Here is a 20,949-nt window from a genome sequence, read left to right on the forward strand (position 1 = left end):
GTCTCGACGCTGTGACTTTGGTCAAATGAACCTGCCTAATCCCCACGCAAACTGCTGCAGCCACTGAGAGGGCTAAGTTGCCACGAATCCAAACACTAAAGATGTCGCGATATTGATGAGTGCAAAAAACAACAAAACAATAAGGTGCATTGAAGTTGACTGAAGCAACACTCTCGGGGCTTTCTATCAGGTGCACTCCACCTGTGGCTGTAAGGTAATCAGGTAGCTAGTTTTTTGGTTAAAAAAAAAAGAAGCTTTGCAGGATAGCCGATTTCACAAACTTCACAAGTAGTTTATTTGCCCCCCCCCCCCCCCCCCCCGCCTTCTTTTTGCAGAAGCCTATGGTTATGTCTCAACTGGCCATTCTTCTGCTGCAGAGAGAGAGAGAGAAATAACTTTTATTTATATAGCCGGCAGATTGGTGGGGGGGCCAACCCCGCCTAGATGGCGGCCAGAAGCCCTTGAGCTCTAGCGGCATCCTCGGCCTGCTGGACAGCCAAAAGTTGGTCTTCGGGGGCCGAGCTGGACAACACAGTCTCCCACTGCTTCCGGTCCTGAATTTTTCGGCCCTGTCGTGGCGCCCGAGGGCAGGCCCAGATAATGTGATCTAGGTCCGCCCTTTCTTGACAAAGTTTACAATTGGCCGAATATTGGTCTGGGTAATAATGATTATAAGACACCGGGTTCGGATATGTATTTGTTTGAAGGAGGCGCCATGCCACCGCCTGCTGCTTATTAAGTGATGGGTGTGCGGGAGGAAAACGCACCCTCCCCAATCTGTAATGATTAGTTATCTCCCTGTAGCCAACCATCCGGTCCCCTGTCAGCCCCAACCGCGGCGCCCCGGTGGCTCGGTTTGTGAGTCCTCGAGCCACGGTGTCGGCCGCCTCATTGCCGGGGAGAGAGGAGTGCGCAGGCGCCCAGATGATATGGACCACCCGCTCACCGCGAAAGTTTGCCAGGATACGTTGTGATTCCGGCGAGATGCGTCCCTTTGCGTAATTTAAAATGGCGGTTTTAGAATCACTGACTATTATCGTGGCCAGTGTGGAAGCCATTGCGAGAGCAATGGCCGATTCCTCAGCCACCTCGGCTCTGTTAGTTTTAATAGATCCGCTGACCTTACGCTCACCTTGCGAGTTCACTGCAACGATAGACATATTCTGATTAGTCGTGTACTCTGCCGCGTCGACGTACACCACGTCCTGAGAGCGTTGGAATCTCCTCTGTATAGCTCTTGCCCTTTCCTCCCGCCTTTCCCTGTGGTGTTCAGGATGCATGTTTTTGGGTAGCGGTTGGATAATAAGCTGCTTTCTTATGTCGTGGGGAATGTCTACTTTAGTGCCATACTGTGATGCGTATGTTACTTTAAGCTTGTTAAGTATGTGTCTGCCAGTAGGTGTTTGTGAGAGTCTTTCATATTGCGCTATCGTATGGGCTTCTATGAGTTCTTCGAGCGTGTTGTGGACACCTAAGGCTAGGAGCCTGTCATTTGATGTGTTTATCGGCAAACCTATGGCTTGTTTGAATGATCGTCTAATGATGCCGTCGATTTTTGTCTTTTCTGCTACTTGGAGATTTAGGTAAGGGGTTACATATACTATGCGGCTGATGACAAACGCCTGGACTAGACGTACCAGATTGTTCTCTTTCATCCCATAATGGCGATTAGCTATTCTCTTAATTAATCTCAGTGTTTGTTGTGCGCTGTTTTCTAGTATTCTGATTGTTTCCCCGTTGTGACCGTTCGCTGATACGTGGAGTCCGAGGACTCTAATGCTGTCGACAATAGGTATTTGGGTGCCATTTACAAAAAGCGTGATGTTTGGTTTACCCGTAGAACTCTTACGGCCCCTGCGTGTCGGTCGATATAGAAGTAATTCTGATTTTTGCGGCGAGCATCTCAATCCTTTATCCATGACATATTTCTCAACCGTATGTATGGCTGTTTGGAGGACTTCCTCAATCTGCCCATCACTTCCACCTGTTACCCAAAGGGTTATATCATCGGCGTACAGGCTATGATGTAATCCTTCTATATTTTCTAGTTCTGCTGGCAGGCCAATCATAGCTACATTGAAAAGAAAGGGAGATAAGACTGATCCTTGTGGTGTGCCCCGGCTTCCGAGTTTTATCTCTTTAGATTTCACTTCACCGATTGTGATTTGCGCAACACGGTCGGAGAGAAAGTCTTTAACATACGCGTGGGTTCGCTGGCCCACTCCTAGGCCTTGTAAGTTTTCTAAAATAGCCCTGTGGGTGATATTATCAAAGGCCTTCGTAAGATCAAGACCAAGGATAGCTTTTGTATCTAGTGTTTGAGGTCCCGCGTCTATTATTTGGTGTTTTATTTGCAACATAATGTCTTGTGTAGACAGTTTTGGTCTAAACCCAATCATGGTGTGCGGGAAAAGGCCGTTATCTTCCGTGTAATTAGTTAGACGTGTGAGGATGACGTGCTCCATGAGCTTGCCAGCACACGACGTTAACGATATAGGCCTGAGATTCCCAAGGTGAAGTTTCTTTCCCGGCTTTGGAATCATTATAACCCGAGCGGTTTTCCATTGACGTGGAATATTACCCTGTTCCCAGCAGGTGTTAATATACTTGGTGAGGGCCGAGATAGATTCATCATCGAGATTTCTCAGGATCTTGTTGGTGATTCCATCCGGGCCTGGCGTGGATTTCGTGTTGAGCCTCATGAGTTCCGCTCGAACTTCAGCCTCGGTTATGGGGCTGTCAAGATACGGGTTCTCCTTACCAGTATACGGATGTTGTTGTTCTTTGGTTGTATTTCCTACGTATAGCCTTTGTAGTTCCTGTAAAAGTTCTTCTTCCGTGCCTTTGTATCTGTGAATAATTTTGTACAGGCAGTGTCGTTGTGTGGACTTGCTGTTTTCCGGGTCTAAAAGATAACGCAGAAGATTCCAGGTTTTAGGTAGCCCTATCTGTCTCTCCATGGCGTTGCACGCGGCCTCCCAATTTTGACGGCTTAATCTATTCGCATAGTCCTCTATTTCCTTATTGAGCATGGCGATTTTCGTTCTCAGGTTTCTATTAAGTTTTTGCTGCTTCCAGCGTTTCTGCATGCTGCTTTTTGCCTCCCACATATGTAGGAGTTTGCTGTCCGCCTCCTCTATCCCTGCTTTTTCCGGAATAGTCTTAGTGGCTCGTATCACACTTTGATGAAGTTTTTTAGTCCAAATATCGATGTCTTGTATGACCTCATCAGCTTCCTCCTCCCGGATTTTACGGAAGAAGTCCCATTCGACAATTGTGATTGACCCAGACGGTAAATTCTGTTTGCCCCCGAAGCTTACACGGAGCAAAACATCATTGCTACACAGGATTCGGCTCGGCGTTGCTTTCACCCGTCGCTACGCACACCTCATCGGCCAATCGAACAGCCCTGATTGTGTACACAGCCAGATGCCCGAAACACTGCAACACGTACTGTGCGACTGCCCAGCATATATGCTGGAGCGAAGGACGTTAGACAGTTTCCTAGCCAGCGTTGGCAGACAACTACTGTCGGAGGAAGCTATTCTCGGCCCATGGCCTGACACTGCAATTTCAATGCGTGCCACAAAAGTATTGTTGAAGTTCCTGCAGGACACCAAGCTCGACGAGCGGCTCTAGCGAGGCAACTGTCTCATGTACATAAGCACTCACCACTTCTCTTATCATCATCATCCATCCCAATACTTTCACTCCCCTTCCCTCTTCCCCAGTACAGAGTAGCAGACTAGAGCGCACTAGCTCAGGTCGACCTCTCTGTCTTTCCTATCAATAAATTCTATTCATTCATTCATTCCTGCCTTTCTTTCGTGATGGGCCTGCGTGTACAGTTGTTGCTACAATGAAGTGATCACTACCCAGATTTTCTTGTGTGTTTATCCATTTTGCATCAGGTGTGTCCTTTGTAAAAGTTAGGTCTGGTGTGGTGTCATTGCTGACACTGTTACCCATTCTAGTGGGCGCCTGTGGATCCGTTACGAGAGTGAGACCCTCCTGCTGAGCGTCTAGCCATAGATTACGACCCTTGACGTTCTCCAAACGGTATCCCCATGCAAGCCGCGTGGGGTGCATTAAAGTCCCCTACAATTACCATTGCATTTCTTTCTGCTAAATTTAAGGATTTACGAAAAAGCGGGCCGAATCTCATCTTGTGTCGAGGGCTACTGTATACATTTAAGATGAAAAGGCTTCCTTCTCCCTTGCGCGTGGGAATGATTTCAATCAGGACGTGGTCTCAGTAGCGTAGCAACAGGGGGGGCCGGGGGGCCGTGGGCCCCGGGTGCAAGGGGCCAGTGGGGGGGGGGGGGGGGGTGTCATACACGTCTGAAGACACCCCTGTCTGCCGGCTACACCCGGGGGGGGGGGGGTGACAGAAGACCTATATGGGCCCCGGGTGCCAGACGACCTAGCTACGCCACTGCGTGGTCTACACCGTTCACGCCAGTGGTGTGTTCTATGACCGTAAGGTTTCTATGTACGAGAGTTGTAACAGACGCCTTCTCGTCAGAAGCACCATATGCTTTGTAACCGGATAATTTAGCCAGTCCCCCTGTTTCTTGCAGGGCGATGACGTCTGGGGCCTCCTTGCTACTTAGGAACTGCTGTAGGTGTCCCCGTTTCCGGCGATACCCGCGACAGTTCCATTGTCATATTATGTATTTATTACGCGGAGCCACGTTTAATTGTTTGATTCTCCCCGGTGACTCTACTGGTTTCTGTCACTACGGGTCGATGATATGGTTTGGTGGTCGCTTTTACCGGTCCCACTCCCGCAGGCCTCAAGTCCTTTTGCGCGTTTTCAACGACTGTTAATCGGGTGTCAATGCCTTCTATTCTTTGTATAATTTCCACGAACTGTGCCTGTAACCCGGCGAATTGTTGTTGTAGCGTCTTAGTTAACTCCACAAACATTCCCTCTACTTGCTTTTCTAAGTGCGTTGAGACGCTGCTGTGCGCGTCTGACGCGTCTTCGGCTTTTCTTTTGTGGGGCGGCGTCCCTGTCATTTGCGCGAGAGCGGGCGTTGACTCGCGGCTAGGCGTCTGTGCCGTACTGGCGGTAGGCGTATGACTTGGCTCGTGTGTCCTATTCTGCTGAAGCCTAGCGTTTTCTTGCTTTAATTGTTGAATTTCCTCCCTCTGCTTAGCATTTTCACGAGTAATTTGCGCTAGCAATTTTCTAATTTGGATCATTTCCTGCTCCAGGGCGGACCCTTCTATATTAGGTGTTATATTAGACGGAGAAGCAGCGCCGGAGACCGTGTCTGCCCAGCTCACCTGCGTTTTGTTGCCGTCGGACCCGCCAGAGCCCTCCGGGGTTCCGTGTAGTGGGGATCCCCTCGATCTCGATTCAGACCTGGGCCGGGACCTGGACCGGGACTTGGAGCTGGACTGGCCGCCACCGCCTCCACCGGGGAGTCTTGGTAAGGAACTAGAGCGGCTCCTGTCGCGGTGTCTGCTGCCGTGGCTGTTGGTCCATGTCGATCCCTAGTGCGATTCGGTGCTGCCCGACCGCTCCCTGGACCGACTTGGGCGATTGTCCGCCATAGCTTTCTGCGGTGGATGTTCATTCCGTTGTTGTTGTTGTTTCCACTGCCTCTTTCTGAGAAGATATGGGGTCTTGAACCGTTCACGGCACTTTTTGTCTCCTGTGAGGTGTCCCTTCCCACACATGAAGCATCTTGGCTCACACTGATGATCTTCGGGTGGATTGAGAGTTCCGCACCCGCGACATTTCTTGCTGTTCGGTGTCGGGCAAACATCCGCTCGGTGGCCGCGGGGCGGCCACATGTGGTACATGTCTCGTACTGCTTGCGATATAGTAGGCATCGGTATTCAGCTCCGCGGTAGTACACGTAGTGTGGTACGTACGTACCTTCAAACACTATCACAACCGAATCGGTGCGTCCCATGCGTCTTGCGTGTAGTATAGTCGGGTTTCTGCAGTTCACCAGGCTTTTTTCAACGTCTTCAGACGTGTCGTATTCTGGTACACCGTGCATGACTCCCTTGGAGGTGTTCTCCGGCGCAGTAATGTAAGCGGCCGTACTGTAGGTGTTCGATCCAAGTTGGATTTCCCGTATCTGGCTGTAGCGTTTCGCATTCTCCAGTTTCGGTGTGCTCATGATCATGGTGTTTTGTCTTGGATTGATGCGTAGCGTATCTTCTCCGGCATTTTCTGGTGTCAATGCGGCTGCCAGCAGAACGCCATCCTTTATGTACGCAATGCGTTGCTGCGCCTTGTCGAGCCCACCTCTCGGGCGGATCACGACCTTGTAGTCTTCCTCCGGTAGCTGCGGTTGCCTCGGGGCCATTGGTCGCTGTAGAATTCGTGCGTTCTTGGTTTTCCACGCCGTTGAAACCGGCGAGTCTCCGATGTTCTTCGATCGTTCATCGAGGTCTGGGCGTCTCTTGGCGTTACTGCGGCGTTCGTGAGCAGCAATCCAGCCCTGGTCGTCATATTCTTCCGGGGAAATTGGCTCCCCTTCCACTTCTACGACGTCCATCCTCGCGTCTCGTGGCGAAGCGGGGGCCCGCCCGCACCCGAGTCAGGCGGCATTCCCGCCGAAGTGGTGGGAACAGTGGCGTCGTAGACCCAGCTAGTTAGGGTTAGCCAGGCCGCCGGCGTGGTAGTGTATTAAAACTGCCTTTGTGGCTCAAAAAATCGCCCACCTGGGATAATCCCGATGCTGCAACCTTTTTTTTTATCTGGCGTGCTGCACCTTCCTATCACTTCCTTCATATTACCTCACATTGATCGCCATTACGAACCTCATATTCCTCAAGGAAACATTTTAATGGGTTCTATTGTATTCCACAAAGCTTCTGGCAGTTTCGGTTGTTTTATATGTTTATTTTTATATCTGCTATAGCTTTCATTCATTTTCTATACCTCATCATTTTTCTGCAGCGCAATGACCACCTTCAACATTTTGTGTGCCTTCCAATTCGTGCTCTTATTCTCTATTTTCCTTGAGCCATTACATTTAATGTGCATTTCATGAAGTCTGAAAGTGCTTTTTGCCCCCCTTCCCTCTCCAATGTAGGGTGTAATAGAATGAATAAGGGTGTAATAAAGGGGGGGGGGGGCTGTAATAAAAGAGTGTAATAGGGTGTAATAAAAGGAATAGTATTAATAATAATCTCATCCCCATTATCCACAGATCTCTTGCACCATGGAGAGCGAAAATTTGATTCCAGTGCGGGTTGCTGTGAGGTGCCGACCGCTTCTGTCCAAAGAACTGATAGAAGGCTGCCAAGCCTGTGCTCGGACATGTCCGAGCAATCAAAGTATTCTACTTAGTGGAGACAAGACGTTCTCTTACGATTACGTTTTTGGAGTGGAGTCAAGCCAAGTGCAAATATATGACGCATGTGTGTCGAAGCTGCTGCCTAAAGTATTTGAAGGTGAGTGAACTACTGTCAGTTAATTTATTATACACTAGCAACAATTTGAAAATGTTGACCTTATTAATGAGACATTCTTAATAAATTAATTGATTAATTGGTTTCCTTGATTCACATTCGTGAGCTGAAAATAAAAACCTGTAATTCTAGTAGATAAACAAAAAAATTAACACACAAATGGCAATGTTATATATGAACAGGCAGTTGCCTTTAGTGTCGTGTAAACGACACCTTTCTTCAGTCTACTGAAGTCAGACATGTAATTAACTCTGATGGAATTACCCGTTGTGGTGGCTCAGTGGCTATGGCATTGCTCAGCTAAGCACAAGGTTGTGGGATCAAATCTCTGCTATGGCAACCACATTTCGGCATGAGCAAAATGCAAAAACACGTGTGTACAGTGCATTGGGTTTATGTTAAAGAACCTGACATGGGTAAAATTAATCTGAAGTCCCCCCACTACAGTGTGCCTCATAATCATATCATGGTTTCAGTGTGTAATAACCCAAAATTAATTTCAATTTCACTTTGACGTAATTATTAATCCAGCTGCAATTAGGCTATTCACTCGATCATTTGTCCTCGTTTCTTGAAGTGCTGTGTGTGTAGGTGGCTTTTGCCCCTACTCCTCATAAACGTGCACACAGGTGCTTGATCTGTGGTTCCCTTCTTCCCTTCCTCACAGTTTAGTGACGCAAGGATATTGGTGGCAGGTGACATTGCCTGATTTTTCTCATGTGATGTCAGCTGATTATTTGCCTTCAATAAATGTATTCTGAATATACTAGTTGATTAATTAGAGGATAACCGTGTAAGGACTCTAAAAGAAAAGAAAAGCAACTTGCAAGAGAAGAATTCTTTTTGCATGCAAACAATTCTATTGGTCATATAAAGCAATATCAAGCAAAATGTTTGTGTAAGAAAGTTGAAGCTTATGAACTTTCTTACACAGCAACAAAGTTAGGTTTCATAAAATGTTTTCACTTTTCTTATTTACATGGTTAAACATACAACGCCTTGTATTCAGGGAAAGCAGGGGGAATGTGAGAGATGAAATTCAAAACGATGAGCAAAACAAGAACACGGTGAAAGCAAGAGCTAACATTTTGACAAGCGGATTTGTCTTCAAGGCAAGGCCTTAAAGAAGACAACTCCACTTGTCAAGATGTTGGCTCCTGTTTTCATCTTATTCTCGTTTTACGCAACGCCTTGTATCGCAAGATTGCTGTCACTAGAGGAAGCTAACTCTCCGAATCGCTACGCTTTCTTTTCTTTTCAACATGACTCGGAGCGTTCACTTGTCCTACAGAACAGGCCATCTTGAAATAGGTGGCGGGTGACGCAACAAAACAAAAAAGTATCTTCACAGCTTCGCTCTTCCACATGCTCCTTGCTCCACCTGGTGTTTAAGACATGCACAAAGCAGCTGACGAACTCAAGTCATGCATATTGAGGGCTGCATGAGAAATAAATGGTACTGCACTTGTTGGGTTTGTAATGTGTCTTTTTTGCAAGTAAGCGCTTGACAAGCCCAACTCGTCTTCCTTAGGGTAGAGTTAATCAATTGTGCAGCCCTTATCCAAGCCATTTATGTATTTAGAAAAGTCTTCAGTGTTGTAAAGAAATGTGCATGGTATTGTGCAGAATTAAGCGAGACAAGTAAAGGTTCATAAGCAGGCTTCACAATCAATCCTACTATACTGCATCTGCAAAACAAAATGGCGACACCAGGTTGCAATAGCTTAGTGGCCATGACATTTGGCTGCAATGTAGTGCGGCGCAGCCATGAAATTTGCACATTGCCTCTGAGGTGCATGGTGCACATGAACATTGAGAATTGTTTCCTCACTGCCCACACGCATTCGTGACACAGTGCTAAAGCATCAGGCTGTTGTGCTTGAGGAACCCATGTGACATAGGTTCGATTCCTCCCCTCACCATAGAAATCTTAAAGTATTATTTTAAAATATAAGAATGACATGAAAGAAGTTCTATACAGCTGTACCACATGCATACTTACTTGCTTACTTAATACCGCAAAGTGGGTAAAGTTTCCCAAGAATGCAAATCACATTAATTAACCAAGCTTCCTATAAGCTTTATCACATTGGCCCTTGCTCCATAACACCACATACATTATCATCATCATCAAGCTTTGTCACAGTATGATGTTGCCAACCATGAACAAGACTGTAGATTAGAGCTGGTAAAATTCACCATCTCCCCCTGATGTATGAAAGCCACTTATTGTTTTCTTTTAACACTTAGTTGTGCATCCTTGAGGGTTGTCTGTACTGTATTTCAAATGCAAATTCTATGGTGCAGGCTTCAACGTCACCATCCTCGCATACGGCCAGACCGGATCTGGCAAAACATTTACAATGGGAACATGCTGCTCGTCAAATTGTGCCAGTTCCGAAGATGCTGGCATCATCCCGAGGGCAGTCCAAGATATCTTTAAGCACATCTCGGTGAACACGGAGAAGATATTCCTTGTGAGAGTGTCTTTCCTCGAGGTGAGGACATTGATTTGCACCTGCTTTATTGCTGTGGTCACATGCAGAGGAGTGAGTGGCAATTATACTGGCATTTATGACTCATGCAGGCAGTTTATGAGGCGGCGTATTTGCTGACACAAAGGGAGAAGTGTGGTGTACTTTGTGTACGGAGCTCATTCTGGCTGCTTAGCTTGTCACCGAGTACAGCTTCTTGCAGATTGCAGTTTGATAGACTTTTGAAGTTAGTCTCTTGCATGAACATTTGTGGTGCAAGCGCATTTCTTCAATGCTGCATAGGGCCTTTAGTTTGTGCGAATGATGTAGGATTTTGCATTTAGCTCGAGAATGCAGACTCCTTGGTTACAGTGTTAAGTTGCTAACCTCTCTTGCAGATATACAAAGAAGACGTGTTTGACCTGTTCTCCAAAAATCAAGATCGAGAATCGCTGCAAATTCGAGAAGACCAGAATGGTGCCATAAAGGTGAAGTTGCTTTGTCATGTGCACAACTCCTTTTTTACAGAATTGCATCAGCTAGTAAAACCGACGTGGGTGATGGTGATTGCTGTTTGGCTGCACTGCAGCAGAGGGCTCCTTGTTAATTTTTGATCACTAGGTGGGATTTCTTATTCCTGGTTGGGATGGTCATATTCCAATGACTGCACGCTTAAACATGCCTACACAATTTTGCATAGCTGAGGTTGGGAAGATACACATGGTTGAATTTGATCTGCAGAACACCACTAACTTGCTTTTTCATGGCTAGGCATGGCTTTAGACGGTTACACTTCCAATCTCGTGGCTGTTAAATTTAGCAGCAGAATGCCATAGCCGATCCACTGTAGCAGAAGGTTAAAAGGTTACTGTGTGAAAACAAAGCTGAAGCGTTTCTTAGTGCAAACTGTCATCTGCATACTGCCGTGTGGTTTGTAATTTGGCTATCCTCTGTGGGGATGTCTTGTGAGCTCTTGTGCTTAATGTAAATGCAGGTTATCATTTGTTAGTCACAGTCTCTCCTTTGGACTGTGACTGTGTTATGCTGTACATGCCAGTTCTTGTTGGTTTACTGACACTAAGCAGCACAGATTGGTCAGTCCATCAGAGGGAGAACATTTGCCAACGCTTAGTGCTGACACCGTGGAGTGCCGTTGCTCTTCCACCACAGAGTAGTTCTGCATCCACCGGATGTCTCCCCTCCCCCCCTCGCACTCTGATTCTTAGCAAGCATGTTTGGACTAAAGTCAAGCCTTGCTTTAATGAAGTCACATCCAGCACGAAAATGCCTTTCATATATCCAATATTTGTTTTAAGCACATATGTATTCTTTACATAGTAATATCATTGAGAAACATTTTAATTTGCTCTACTATATTTGATCATTTGTCATGCACGTGTTCTTTTCATAAAGGTTTGTTCTGTGAACAGCACTATATGCTACACTGACACCAGGGGGAGAGAGAGAGAGAGAGACATAAAAGCCAGGTAAAGACAGGGAGGTTAACCAAATGATATCTCCAATTTGCTACACTGTAATGGTGAAAGGGGTGCGAAATATGAGAAAAAGAAAGAACACAACTGTCTCTGTGGGCTCTTGTCGCACAGTCTGCAAAGGAGCCAACGTCCCACTAATAACTGACACCAGAGTGTCACAAGATGGAGCTTAAGTTTGGTTTGCCTGAAATTTGGTGACTGTTTGTGTAGCCATGTTGTACTAGCCAGACTGTGAGCAGGCTCTTCATGCACTTGAATTGCACATCTTAAGAAAGCTGTCACTGAACTCTAGTCCTGCAAAGTCAAATTTAGGTGGGCAATAAGCTTTGTAGCTTTGACAGAACAACAGTTAGCTGTGGAAAACTGTCAATCTTGCCATCGTACCTCAAACTCCACCGAGCAAGTGGAACTCACTGCTGCCTGCAGTGAAGATCTGGCAAACTTATCTTGGGCCAAAGGATCATACAATTCACCCAGCTTGAATTTATGCTTGACATCTAATAGGGCTTTCTGTCAGTTATGCACTGTCTCATTCCACATAGGTTCCACTAAGTGTAACATGTCTGCAAAATGTTCTAAGTTGAACCCATGTAAAACGCATGTAGGGCCATGACATGGTCGTCTGACTATTCTCAGTTTTATCTCTGTAACAGAGAGTATAGGGCACAATATGGTTCCACACACAGAAAAACTGGGCTCTCAGCACATATTTTAATTTGAAATTTCTATTTGGAATCGCTACCTCTAAATCTCTCCCACCAATAGCAACAGCCATTTTGGTATAAACTGTGTGATGTCAGGAAATGAGGGGCGATCGCTGTGTCGTCTGTTTCGAAACAGTTGGTAACCACATGTTTTGGATGTTTTGCTCCACACATTCTGGCACTCAATGCGCAGCACTCAATGCACAGGATTGTACCAGAGACCCTTCACTCGTGTTAAAGAAAGCAGCAGCAGACTGCCGAGGCTCACACGCAGACAAAACAACGCATGGCAATCGTGACGTATATTGTGCTTCTGCAATTGCTTCTGTACTTGCAGTACACAAAGGCATGGCCTTCGAGATTGCATTCTCTTACTTAAAAAAAGCCATTTCCTGGGGTGTAATTCGTTTCGTTTCCACTTAGCATTGCCAGACTACTCTACAGTTCAACTTTGTTATAAAAACAAATTGGAATAAAATTTTTCCATCGCACCGAATGCACTGAAACTTTGTCAGTTTGCTGTGAGACGCATGGCGCTCAAAAATCAGTGGAGCTTCTTGCCACTGCTACTACATATCACTGTTAATTTCGTTTGATATGGTTCTTAAGTAGAACATTTTAACCTTGTTCCACAAAGGTTCGCCCAACTAAGCAGAACATACCCTAATTACTCTGATAAGGTCCGCACTTCTTTTTGTGAATTTTTACGAGGTACAAGCCTTACACGAGGCAGGCTTATGGATACTCGCTAAAACCTACAACTGTGTCCAGACTGCTATACAAATAAATGCAACTACTGGCAGCTTACTGTGAACACATTTACAGTCACTGACTGGTTTTGAGATGCAGGTTAGCGCCATTTTGCAGCGGTTCGCAGGAATTCACCAGCACGCGAGTATGCATGAAAAATTTATGATGAATCCACTGAGAAGAGACAGATTTCACCAGAAATTCAATGATGCCATGCCGTAACTTCTCGATTGGCCAGGTGGCTCGGCTGTTTTCAGCTTTTTGAGGTGTTGTCTGATATGGCAAGTAGATGTGGGGCCCAGACATGCTCCAGCAGAAGTTGTACTTTCTGCTGGAGCATGTCTATTTTTTGTCAGTCGATCTGGACTGGGTCACCCCTGCTAGGTGTTGTTGTGATCTCCTGGATTCGCCACACTGCTCTAGATTGGCCAGTGCAATTTGCTGCTAGTGAATCTTTTTTTTTTTTTTTTCAACTCTTCGCACTGTGAAGTGGGGGTGCGGGCCTTACATGAGCAAATGGGGTATATCCTGAAATATTATGCTTATACTTGCATGGGATGTTGTCGCTGCAGTGAAAGAAAGTCTGTGCTAGGATAATGGGTGCATCTTACAGTGAGCCCTCAATTTTACATACTTATTTAATAATTTTTATGCACTCAGTCATGTTACATTCTTTACATAAAAAATTACACAAAATGCATCTTACAATGTCTGTCAATGTTAATGCCATTATTATTGAAACAATGTGTAGCATCAAGCCGTGTTGAAGACATTTACTTACAATCTGTAGTGGGGGTGAGTAGGCTAATAATGTTAATTGCGTTAATACAACACGCATGCGTCACACGGCCGCCACAGAACTCAGTATGTATATGTTCAGGTGCTACAAAGAAAGCTTTACTGAATGTCGTTTTCAAACTGCAGCCAGTTTTTTTTTCATCCAGCTGGCAGTACAGAGATAGTGTTCAGCATATCTGACTTGGAATGAACTACGGCATGATTGTATATCCATATATTTCAAGCGTAAAACATTTATTCATTGTCAGCTAGAATAGCGAGTCTTCTCGCTTTTATCAGTCAAATGTGCATCTGTGGAGTGTGCTGCCATCAACACGTAGAGGCCAAAAAGATACCACTAATCCCTCCCTTCCCGCAAGCATTCGTAGTGTGTTGAAGCATCGGATTTCTGTGCTTCAGGAAACCTGGGTGACGCGGGTTCCATCCAGTCACATAGATATATATATATTTTAATTGAAGTTCGGGCGAAAACGGTTAGACTTGGGCACACAGACTAGAAAGTGGGCGAAGTATTCGAATGCCAATTGCATTAGAAGAATTGCACCACAGGCTCTCGCAGCACATGCACGAGTTGGTTATTGGCTGCAAGCATTGCGAAAAAGGAAAAGTTATTCTTTCACCATTGCTGACAGAGCGCGACACATTGTACATCATGTCAACTATGGTAATGCCTTCAGCAATGTCATCTGCTTAAGTGACACATAGCACAATAAGGTGAAACGGACTCGCAGAGTACGACAAAAATTCATTTTACCCAAAGCTTTATGCCCATGGTTTCTTTTTCCTTCGCACCAGTGGACAGAACCAGCAAAAGCAAGTCACATACACAAATCTGTACACCGTGGTTGAAGCAGATATCACTGTGCATGTTTTTCAGCCTGCATTGTGTTGACAGGTGGTCGTTCTCAAGCGTCCGGTTGCAAAATGTTCTTGCTTCGCAGATTTTCAACTTGACGGAGCTGAACGTGACCACCCCTGAGGAGACAATCCGTCTTCTGGAGGTCGGCTCTGCAAGTCGAAGCACCGCCTCGACCAACATGAACGCGCGCTCATCTCGTTCGCACGCAATCTTCACACTGACTGTGGAGCAGCAGGAGAAGTCCAGTGGTGGTGCCATAATGGTGGCAAAATTCCATCTGGTTGACCTCGCTGGCTCGGAAAGGGCTGGAAAGACCAAAGCAGTTGGCGAAAGGCTCAAAGAAGGTTCACTGGCTTGACAATTTTTTTAAATTTTTTTTTACATTGATCTTATTGATTTTATGCACTTCACTGACCCAAGCTGTGGCATAAAAGCGCCTAACATTACCTTTTCAAGTGCCAGTTAATTCTGCCGTATAAAAATTTAGATTTGGTACATTTCTTGCATATTCATAAACAAGAGCATATGGCAGTAGAATGAAACAAAAATGTTCAACTCTTCAGTGAGCATTCTCAAGTTTAGCTGATGTAGACTACATGCAAGAACTTTCTACAGGAATGTCACATATGACAGCTTCAAATACTTGATGTCTGGCATACTGGGAAAGCACCTGTCCAGCCATTGAAAATATGCCAGATGTAACACATTGAAAAAGACAATGGACGAAGTGAACCTGTTATATGACAACATACGGATGCTGAGAGCAAACACCCAGCTGACAGTCTACCTTCCAACTTGTTTTACTGAAAGACCTTACATATATTATTCAAATTTGCACCACTGGTCAAGTCGGAAGTGCTTCAAGATGTATGCAAAACGTTTTAAATATCATTAATTTTGATCAGGGCTTTTGCTTTTGATGCACCTTTCCGTTCATTGTGCCCACAGTCCCTGTAAAGGAGAAATAGTTTTGTGGATTGGCATGTTTCATGGAACATTGAGGTTTTCTCAGTTTTTAGCATTGTTTTTTCTTGTGCACTGCCCATAAAAAACTTGCAAGTTTGATGAAAAGGGAAGGCAGCCTTGAAAGATAAGTCAAGCTTACCACATTAGTGACGACGCTAACGCTTACCTGTAACCTTTTAATAAATTTGTTTGGTGGCTTTTGCTGATGCCACCTCATGTGAACATCTGCCAAATGCTTCTTGTACTGCTTATCGTTACCCCCATTCACCTTTTTATCTTTGTGCTTATTGTAATCTGAAATCGCAACTATAGGCAATCGTTTGTGCCTACAGTAAGCTTAGGCATGATTCGGAGTGTCTTGTCCTAGGTAACTGCATAAAAAAAAAAAATTGCTGTTTTTCGACACCGTCACTCTCAAAATACCTATTCTTTCTTGCTTTCTTTTTATATCTGAAATGGTTAAAATTTGTTTACTGTTATTTCTGTGTTATTGTGTAGGCATCACCATCAATCAAGGCCTACTGTCGCTTGGAAATGTCATCAGTGCCCTCTGCGACGGCCATTCTCATGTGCCGTATCGGAATTCAAAGCTGACACGTCTGCTGCAGGGTGCGTAACATGCTTAGCTCACATATAACATGTACTCAATGACTGGTAGGAAGTTCTTTCAGGAGTTTTTTTATGTTGCAGAAAACGGTTGTTCATCAGCTTGGAAAATGGAAAGCTCCATTGGTCAAATTTTATTTATCCATTCTATAGTGACTAGTTATGGCCTATCTGTACGCACATTGCCATTTATGAAGATACTGTATTACCAGAGACATATACCGTGAAAGCACGCATATAATATGGACCTGCATATAATGCGGGGCGAGATTTGGGGATGGTGAAAGAAAAGTTTCATCCGCACATAATATGAGGGAGCCAAACTCGGAGAAAACATTTATTTAGTATCAGTTTTGTTTCCGACGAGGCTGAAATGCGAAAACACCCGTGTACTTAGATTTAGGTGCACGGTTAAAGAAACCCAGGTAGTCGAAATTTCCGGAGTCCCCCACTGCGGCGTGCCTTATAATCAGAAAGTGGTTTTGGCATGTAAAACCCCATAATTTTTAAATTTTATTATTTCCTTGTAGAACAACGTCGCACTTTGCGGTTAAAGCATCTTTAGCCCTGGTTGAACTGTTTTAAGACAATTCCTTGTTTGGGAACTCTTCCCCAAGATGGTTGTCTTCTGTGTCATTGAGGATGTTTGAAATGCCACACTTCCTAAAAGCATGACGCACAAGGTCCTCTGGGATGCTCGCCCATGCATCCACAAGCAGGTTATGGCAGCCAAACCCACGCTGTCTCTATAAGGCACCTCCTGTACGCTAGAGGACGATGAGGATGCTATCAATGCAGCAGCAAAGATTTTGACTGAAATTTTTCTTTGGTTCTGCATATAGTACGAGGTGGAAATTTGAAATGCTAATAACTGGGAAAAATTCTCGTATTATATGCAGGCCTGTACAATAAGTGGTGCAGGGTTTAACCAGAGTTAAGCTCATTGCGCGATTTCAAGATACAGTCGAACCCACTTATGACAATACTAAAGTGCCACGAAAATTCCATTGTTATAACCGATAATTGTTATAACTGTGTTGCACGAAAAAATCTAAATAGGGGGAGCGCAGAGCTGATGTGAGAAAACTATAAGGGAGGGGAGGCCGGTGCCCCTCTCCACCACCTTCCTCCACCCGGCTGATGATTGTGTTCACTCGTTTAACTGCTTCGTGGGTCTCCGATCACTTGTAACAAGCCACGGCTGTCGGCGTTAAAGAATGGCGCTTCTATAGCAACTGCAAACAGTGTTCACGGGTGGTAAGCGATGTGCGAGTGCTACAGGTTATATCACCATAAAAAACATACAAAAGTTGACTGTGCAGCAGCTTCTCATTGTTATAACCGATATATTGTTAAAGCCGGTATCGTTATAAGTGGGTTCGACTCTATTAATCCCTTCCGTGCTAGGCTATTATCGTGAATTCTGTCCAAAAACGGTCAATTTATTTTTAAAGGCCTTAGCTGCAAGCATGCTTTACTTCCTCCACCAGAATAAACTAGCTCCTGCTTGTGCTGCACCATGGATTGTGTGCTGCCATCTACCAGAAGTACGACAAAGCAGAGACAAAACTAGCTTGTCTATGGCATTGCTAAACTGAAAAACACTGTCGATTGGCAGAGCTTTTCCTTGGCCGTTTTTACCAGAAACGCGTGGACGTACCAGCTTGCCCATGACACAGCAGAGGTTAAACCATATGACTTGAGAATCTTTTTTTTATGCGAAGCATATTACGAGAGCTCAACCCAGCTCCTCAGGCGCGGCGGTGTCGCCATGAAACCACGTGACACCGTGACGTCACGACAGAGGAGAAGTGGCTTTGGCTCAACTCTTGCAAGACGGGCTGGGTGGGAATCGAACCAGGGTCTCCGGAGTGTGGGACGGAGACGCTACCACTGAGCCACGAGTACGATGCTTCAAAGCGGTACAAAAGCGCCTCTAGTGAATGCGGTGTTGCCTTAGAAACGAGCTGTTTCTAAGGCGTGCGTCTCTTGCTCAGGCGCACATTTCGTTGCCGCGCCGAACGCTGCTTTGCTCGACGCTCACCGCGTCCAATGCGGGGCGCGTAGTCGCTGCCCTGTAGCCCATTGTCTTACACCCCTTGGCGGGTCGACGGGAACACTGTCGCGTTCCACTCTTGAAGGCGAAGCAGTAATGCATGAGTTGTTTCTTCGTCTAGCCGAACCAAATATAGCCAAGCAACAGCAGTTCACCAGGCTAAGCAGTGGTTCAACAACTAAAATAAAGGCTAGTATGCTTCGCATCCTGGGCTTAACCTTACCTAAGCCACAGCCATTTTTTTTTGTTTCCTTTAGTTTAGTTTGACCTGTTTAACTCATAACGGAGCTGTTATTGCAGTGGCCGGCGATATTCTACATAGCTGATGGTGTAAAGCATCGACAGTAACGCACCTGTCAATGTGCCGCATTTTTTTTTCTTATGCTAGAAACGTCCATTTAACACAACCATTTCTAACATGCTGCGGCTGGAAATAGCATCATAAGATGTCATTATCAGCATTGTGACTTGTCTGGATGTGGGGTAACATGGTATGTCGCGACGGGTAACATGCATACAAATAAGCTAAAGATTTCAGTGGTCGCATGGATTGTGATGTCCCCCATGAGAGATGTATTGCTGAAGCAATCATTGTTTAGTTCTGGCTCCACTGTGCTTAAAGGGACACTAAAGGTAAATATTAAGTCGAGCTAAACTGATAGGTTAGTGCTTGAGAATGTCTAAGCCATCAATATTAACGCGAACAGAGCTCAGTAATCAAGAAGTTGAGGTAAATGCAGGATACGATTAGGCTCCTTTGGGGCATTCAAGTACTAGCCTGATGACAAAGGCACTCCTAATTTTAAATTGTCATGAGTACCCAAGCGTATGTGATAAAAAGATAAGTGCATTGCAGTACAAGATGGAAAAAAAATTGCTACTTGTCCAGCTCCATTTGATTTTTAGAAAAAACTCATTGACAACTTGACAACAATGCGTACAGTCAAAAGGATGATTTCGCCACTCTGTGCTGCCCTCACTTTTGCATTTCACTAGTTTCGTTTTCGCATAGTGCTGCACTGGTTTTGCTCGCTTGTGAAACTCTCACAAACAGCAAGAAGCAGAGAATACCACGTCTGTGTGATGTCGTGGAATTCCCAAATGGTCTGTGCCGCTTCACCAAAAGCAGCTGCAGCAGCGAATCCAACTCTTCGCTTGGTTTCTCCACGGCAGCATGTTTGCGTTTTGCACAGCAAACCATAGTGCCGTCTGTTCGGCCCCATTTTGCTCACTAATGGGAGTAAAAGGCGGTGATGGCGTATGCAATGTCACCACTACCTGCTCGAGGGTGGGCGGCTCAAATTTAACGAAAAGTATGTGGACAATTCAGAGGTAGTTTTCCCTTAAACTACCGTATTTGCTTGAATATAACGCGCACTGTTTTTTGCGATGAAACATGTCCAAAAATTGCGTGTGCGTTAGAACCAAATACAGCCCTAAATCTGTGTTACCACATCGGGCCTCGTATGCGCTTCGAGCCTATAGTAGGATACAGCTTAAAGAAACAGCAGTTGGCAACCAAGGCACACAGACTGCAAGGCATTGTTTCTCCGATAGCCAATCACAGAAGCAAACAAAGTCATCGTCATGCGACATTTTCAAAATGGTGTCGCACTTAATACCTTCGGAGCGTCTGCTGTTCTTGCAGAGTCTTTTCATCAGTGGCAATGATGAGGTGTGCAACAGACATGGACAAAGTGTACGGAGTCTGAGCATTTCACTCTACCTCATTGCCAAGCCCGTTTTACTTGTGAAACTCCACTACCACTACCAACTGAAATGAAACTTGACAGTAAATAATTGCAGTGAAGCAAGCGTTTTATTTCAGTTCAATAAATAATTAGGCTTTCAGCATTCCACTATAACAGACTAATGAAAACGTATAAAATTACGCACGTATAACGTTATTTTTGTGGTTAACGCCTTATTTAGGTAACAGGGAAAGCTTGAAGTACGAACCATTTGCAGCCTCGCGGAGGTACAGTGGCTGGCGGTTATGAGGGCTTGGGCAGGGCTTCACTGCAGACTTAAGTTGTATCTGACTTTAGCTGCCGTAGCTTCCTGAATGTGCTATAGTATGTGTTGCATTGTCTTGTCTTCCCGTTTTCTTCATTTGCGTTATCAGCATGGAAGTGCCGACTGCAAAGACATGCTGACTTCATTACAATGCTATAATTAAAAGGAAAGTGATTATGTGTGCGGAGACGAATGGAAATCGGGCCGCATCACGGGCGTTCGGAGTTACCGAAACTTGCGTGCAGGACACGCATTCTACTACGGAGGCTGCTACGCACGGCACCTACCTTGAAAGTAATATACGATGGAGACAGTGTCTGTGCATCTAGGCACGCCGCATTGTGCTCTCGTCGCTTAGTTCGCGTTGAAGCGAGAGGTCACACAAAGATAAATTTGCTCCATGATTCCCTTGCTGCTACCGCTGATAAAGAGTTTCCACTTTCATTGCGCGAGACGTGTTCATGTTTGCTTACGCAAGCGTTACCACCATAGTAAGCGACTGTTTAAAAGTTTATATGGCCCATAAGACAACCACCCTTATTATTCGTACAGCTGTCTACTAATTTGCTATCACAATCAATGTTTTGCCTTTCGGGCGAAACTGTATCTTTTTTTATTTATTGCATTTTTAGTGTATTGGGAGTAAATCTTTGTTTTTCCAAATGAGAGAAAGTTGTATTTCTGTATGAAAGAATGAGGTGCACGGTACTGTAAAGAACCATTTAAGTGTTTAAATATTACTACTGTGCTTGCACTGTTTTACTTTTGGCTGGAGGGCACTTTC

At 45.2% G+C, this 20,949-nt stretch overlaps 1 protein-coding gene across 2 annotated transcripts in view; it reads left to right on the top strand.

The window, feature by feature from the left end:
* Positions 1-20,949, top strand: part of LOC135909094 (chromosome-associated kinesin KIF4-like) — a 98,879-nt gene that overhangs the window by 21,824 nt on the left and 56,106 nt on the right. The window contains exons 2-6 of one of the 2 annotated variants that reach the window (XM_070529837.1): positions 7,179-7,422; positions 9,748-9,938; positions 10,313-10,402; positions 14,604-14,865; positions 15,986-16,096. In XM_070529837.1, coding sequence (XP_070385938.1) covers positions 7,191-7,422; positions 9,748-9,938; positions 10,313-10,402; positions 14,604-14,865; positions 15,986-16,096 — 886 coding nt within the window. In that variant the 5' untranslated portion in view covers positions 7,179-7,190. Of the gene's footprint in view, positions 1-7,178; positions 7,423-9,559; positions 9,654-9,747; positions 9,939-10,312; positions 10,403-14,603; positions 14,866-15,985; positions 16,097-20,949 lie in introns of those variants that run through there. The other variant, XM_070529838.1, reaches the window with a different exon arrangement.

The sequence above is a fragment of the Dermacentor albipictus genome, unplaced genomic scaffold (assembly GCF_038994185.2).
Source record: "Dermacentor albipictus isolate Rhodes 1998 colony unplaced genomic scaffold, USDA_Dalb.pri_finalv2 scaffold_33, whole genome shotgun sequence".
Lineage (NCBI taxonomy): Eukaryota > Metazoa > Arthropoda > Arachnida > Ixodida > Ixodidae > Dermacentor > Dermacentor albipictus.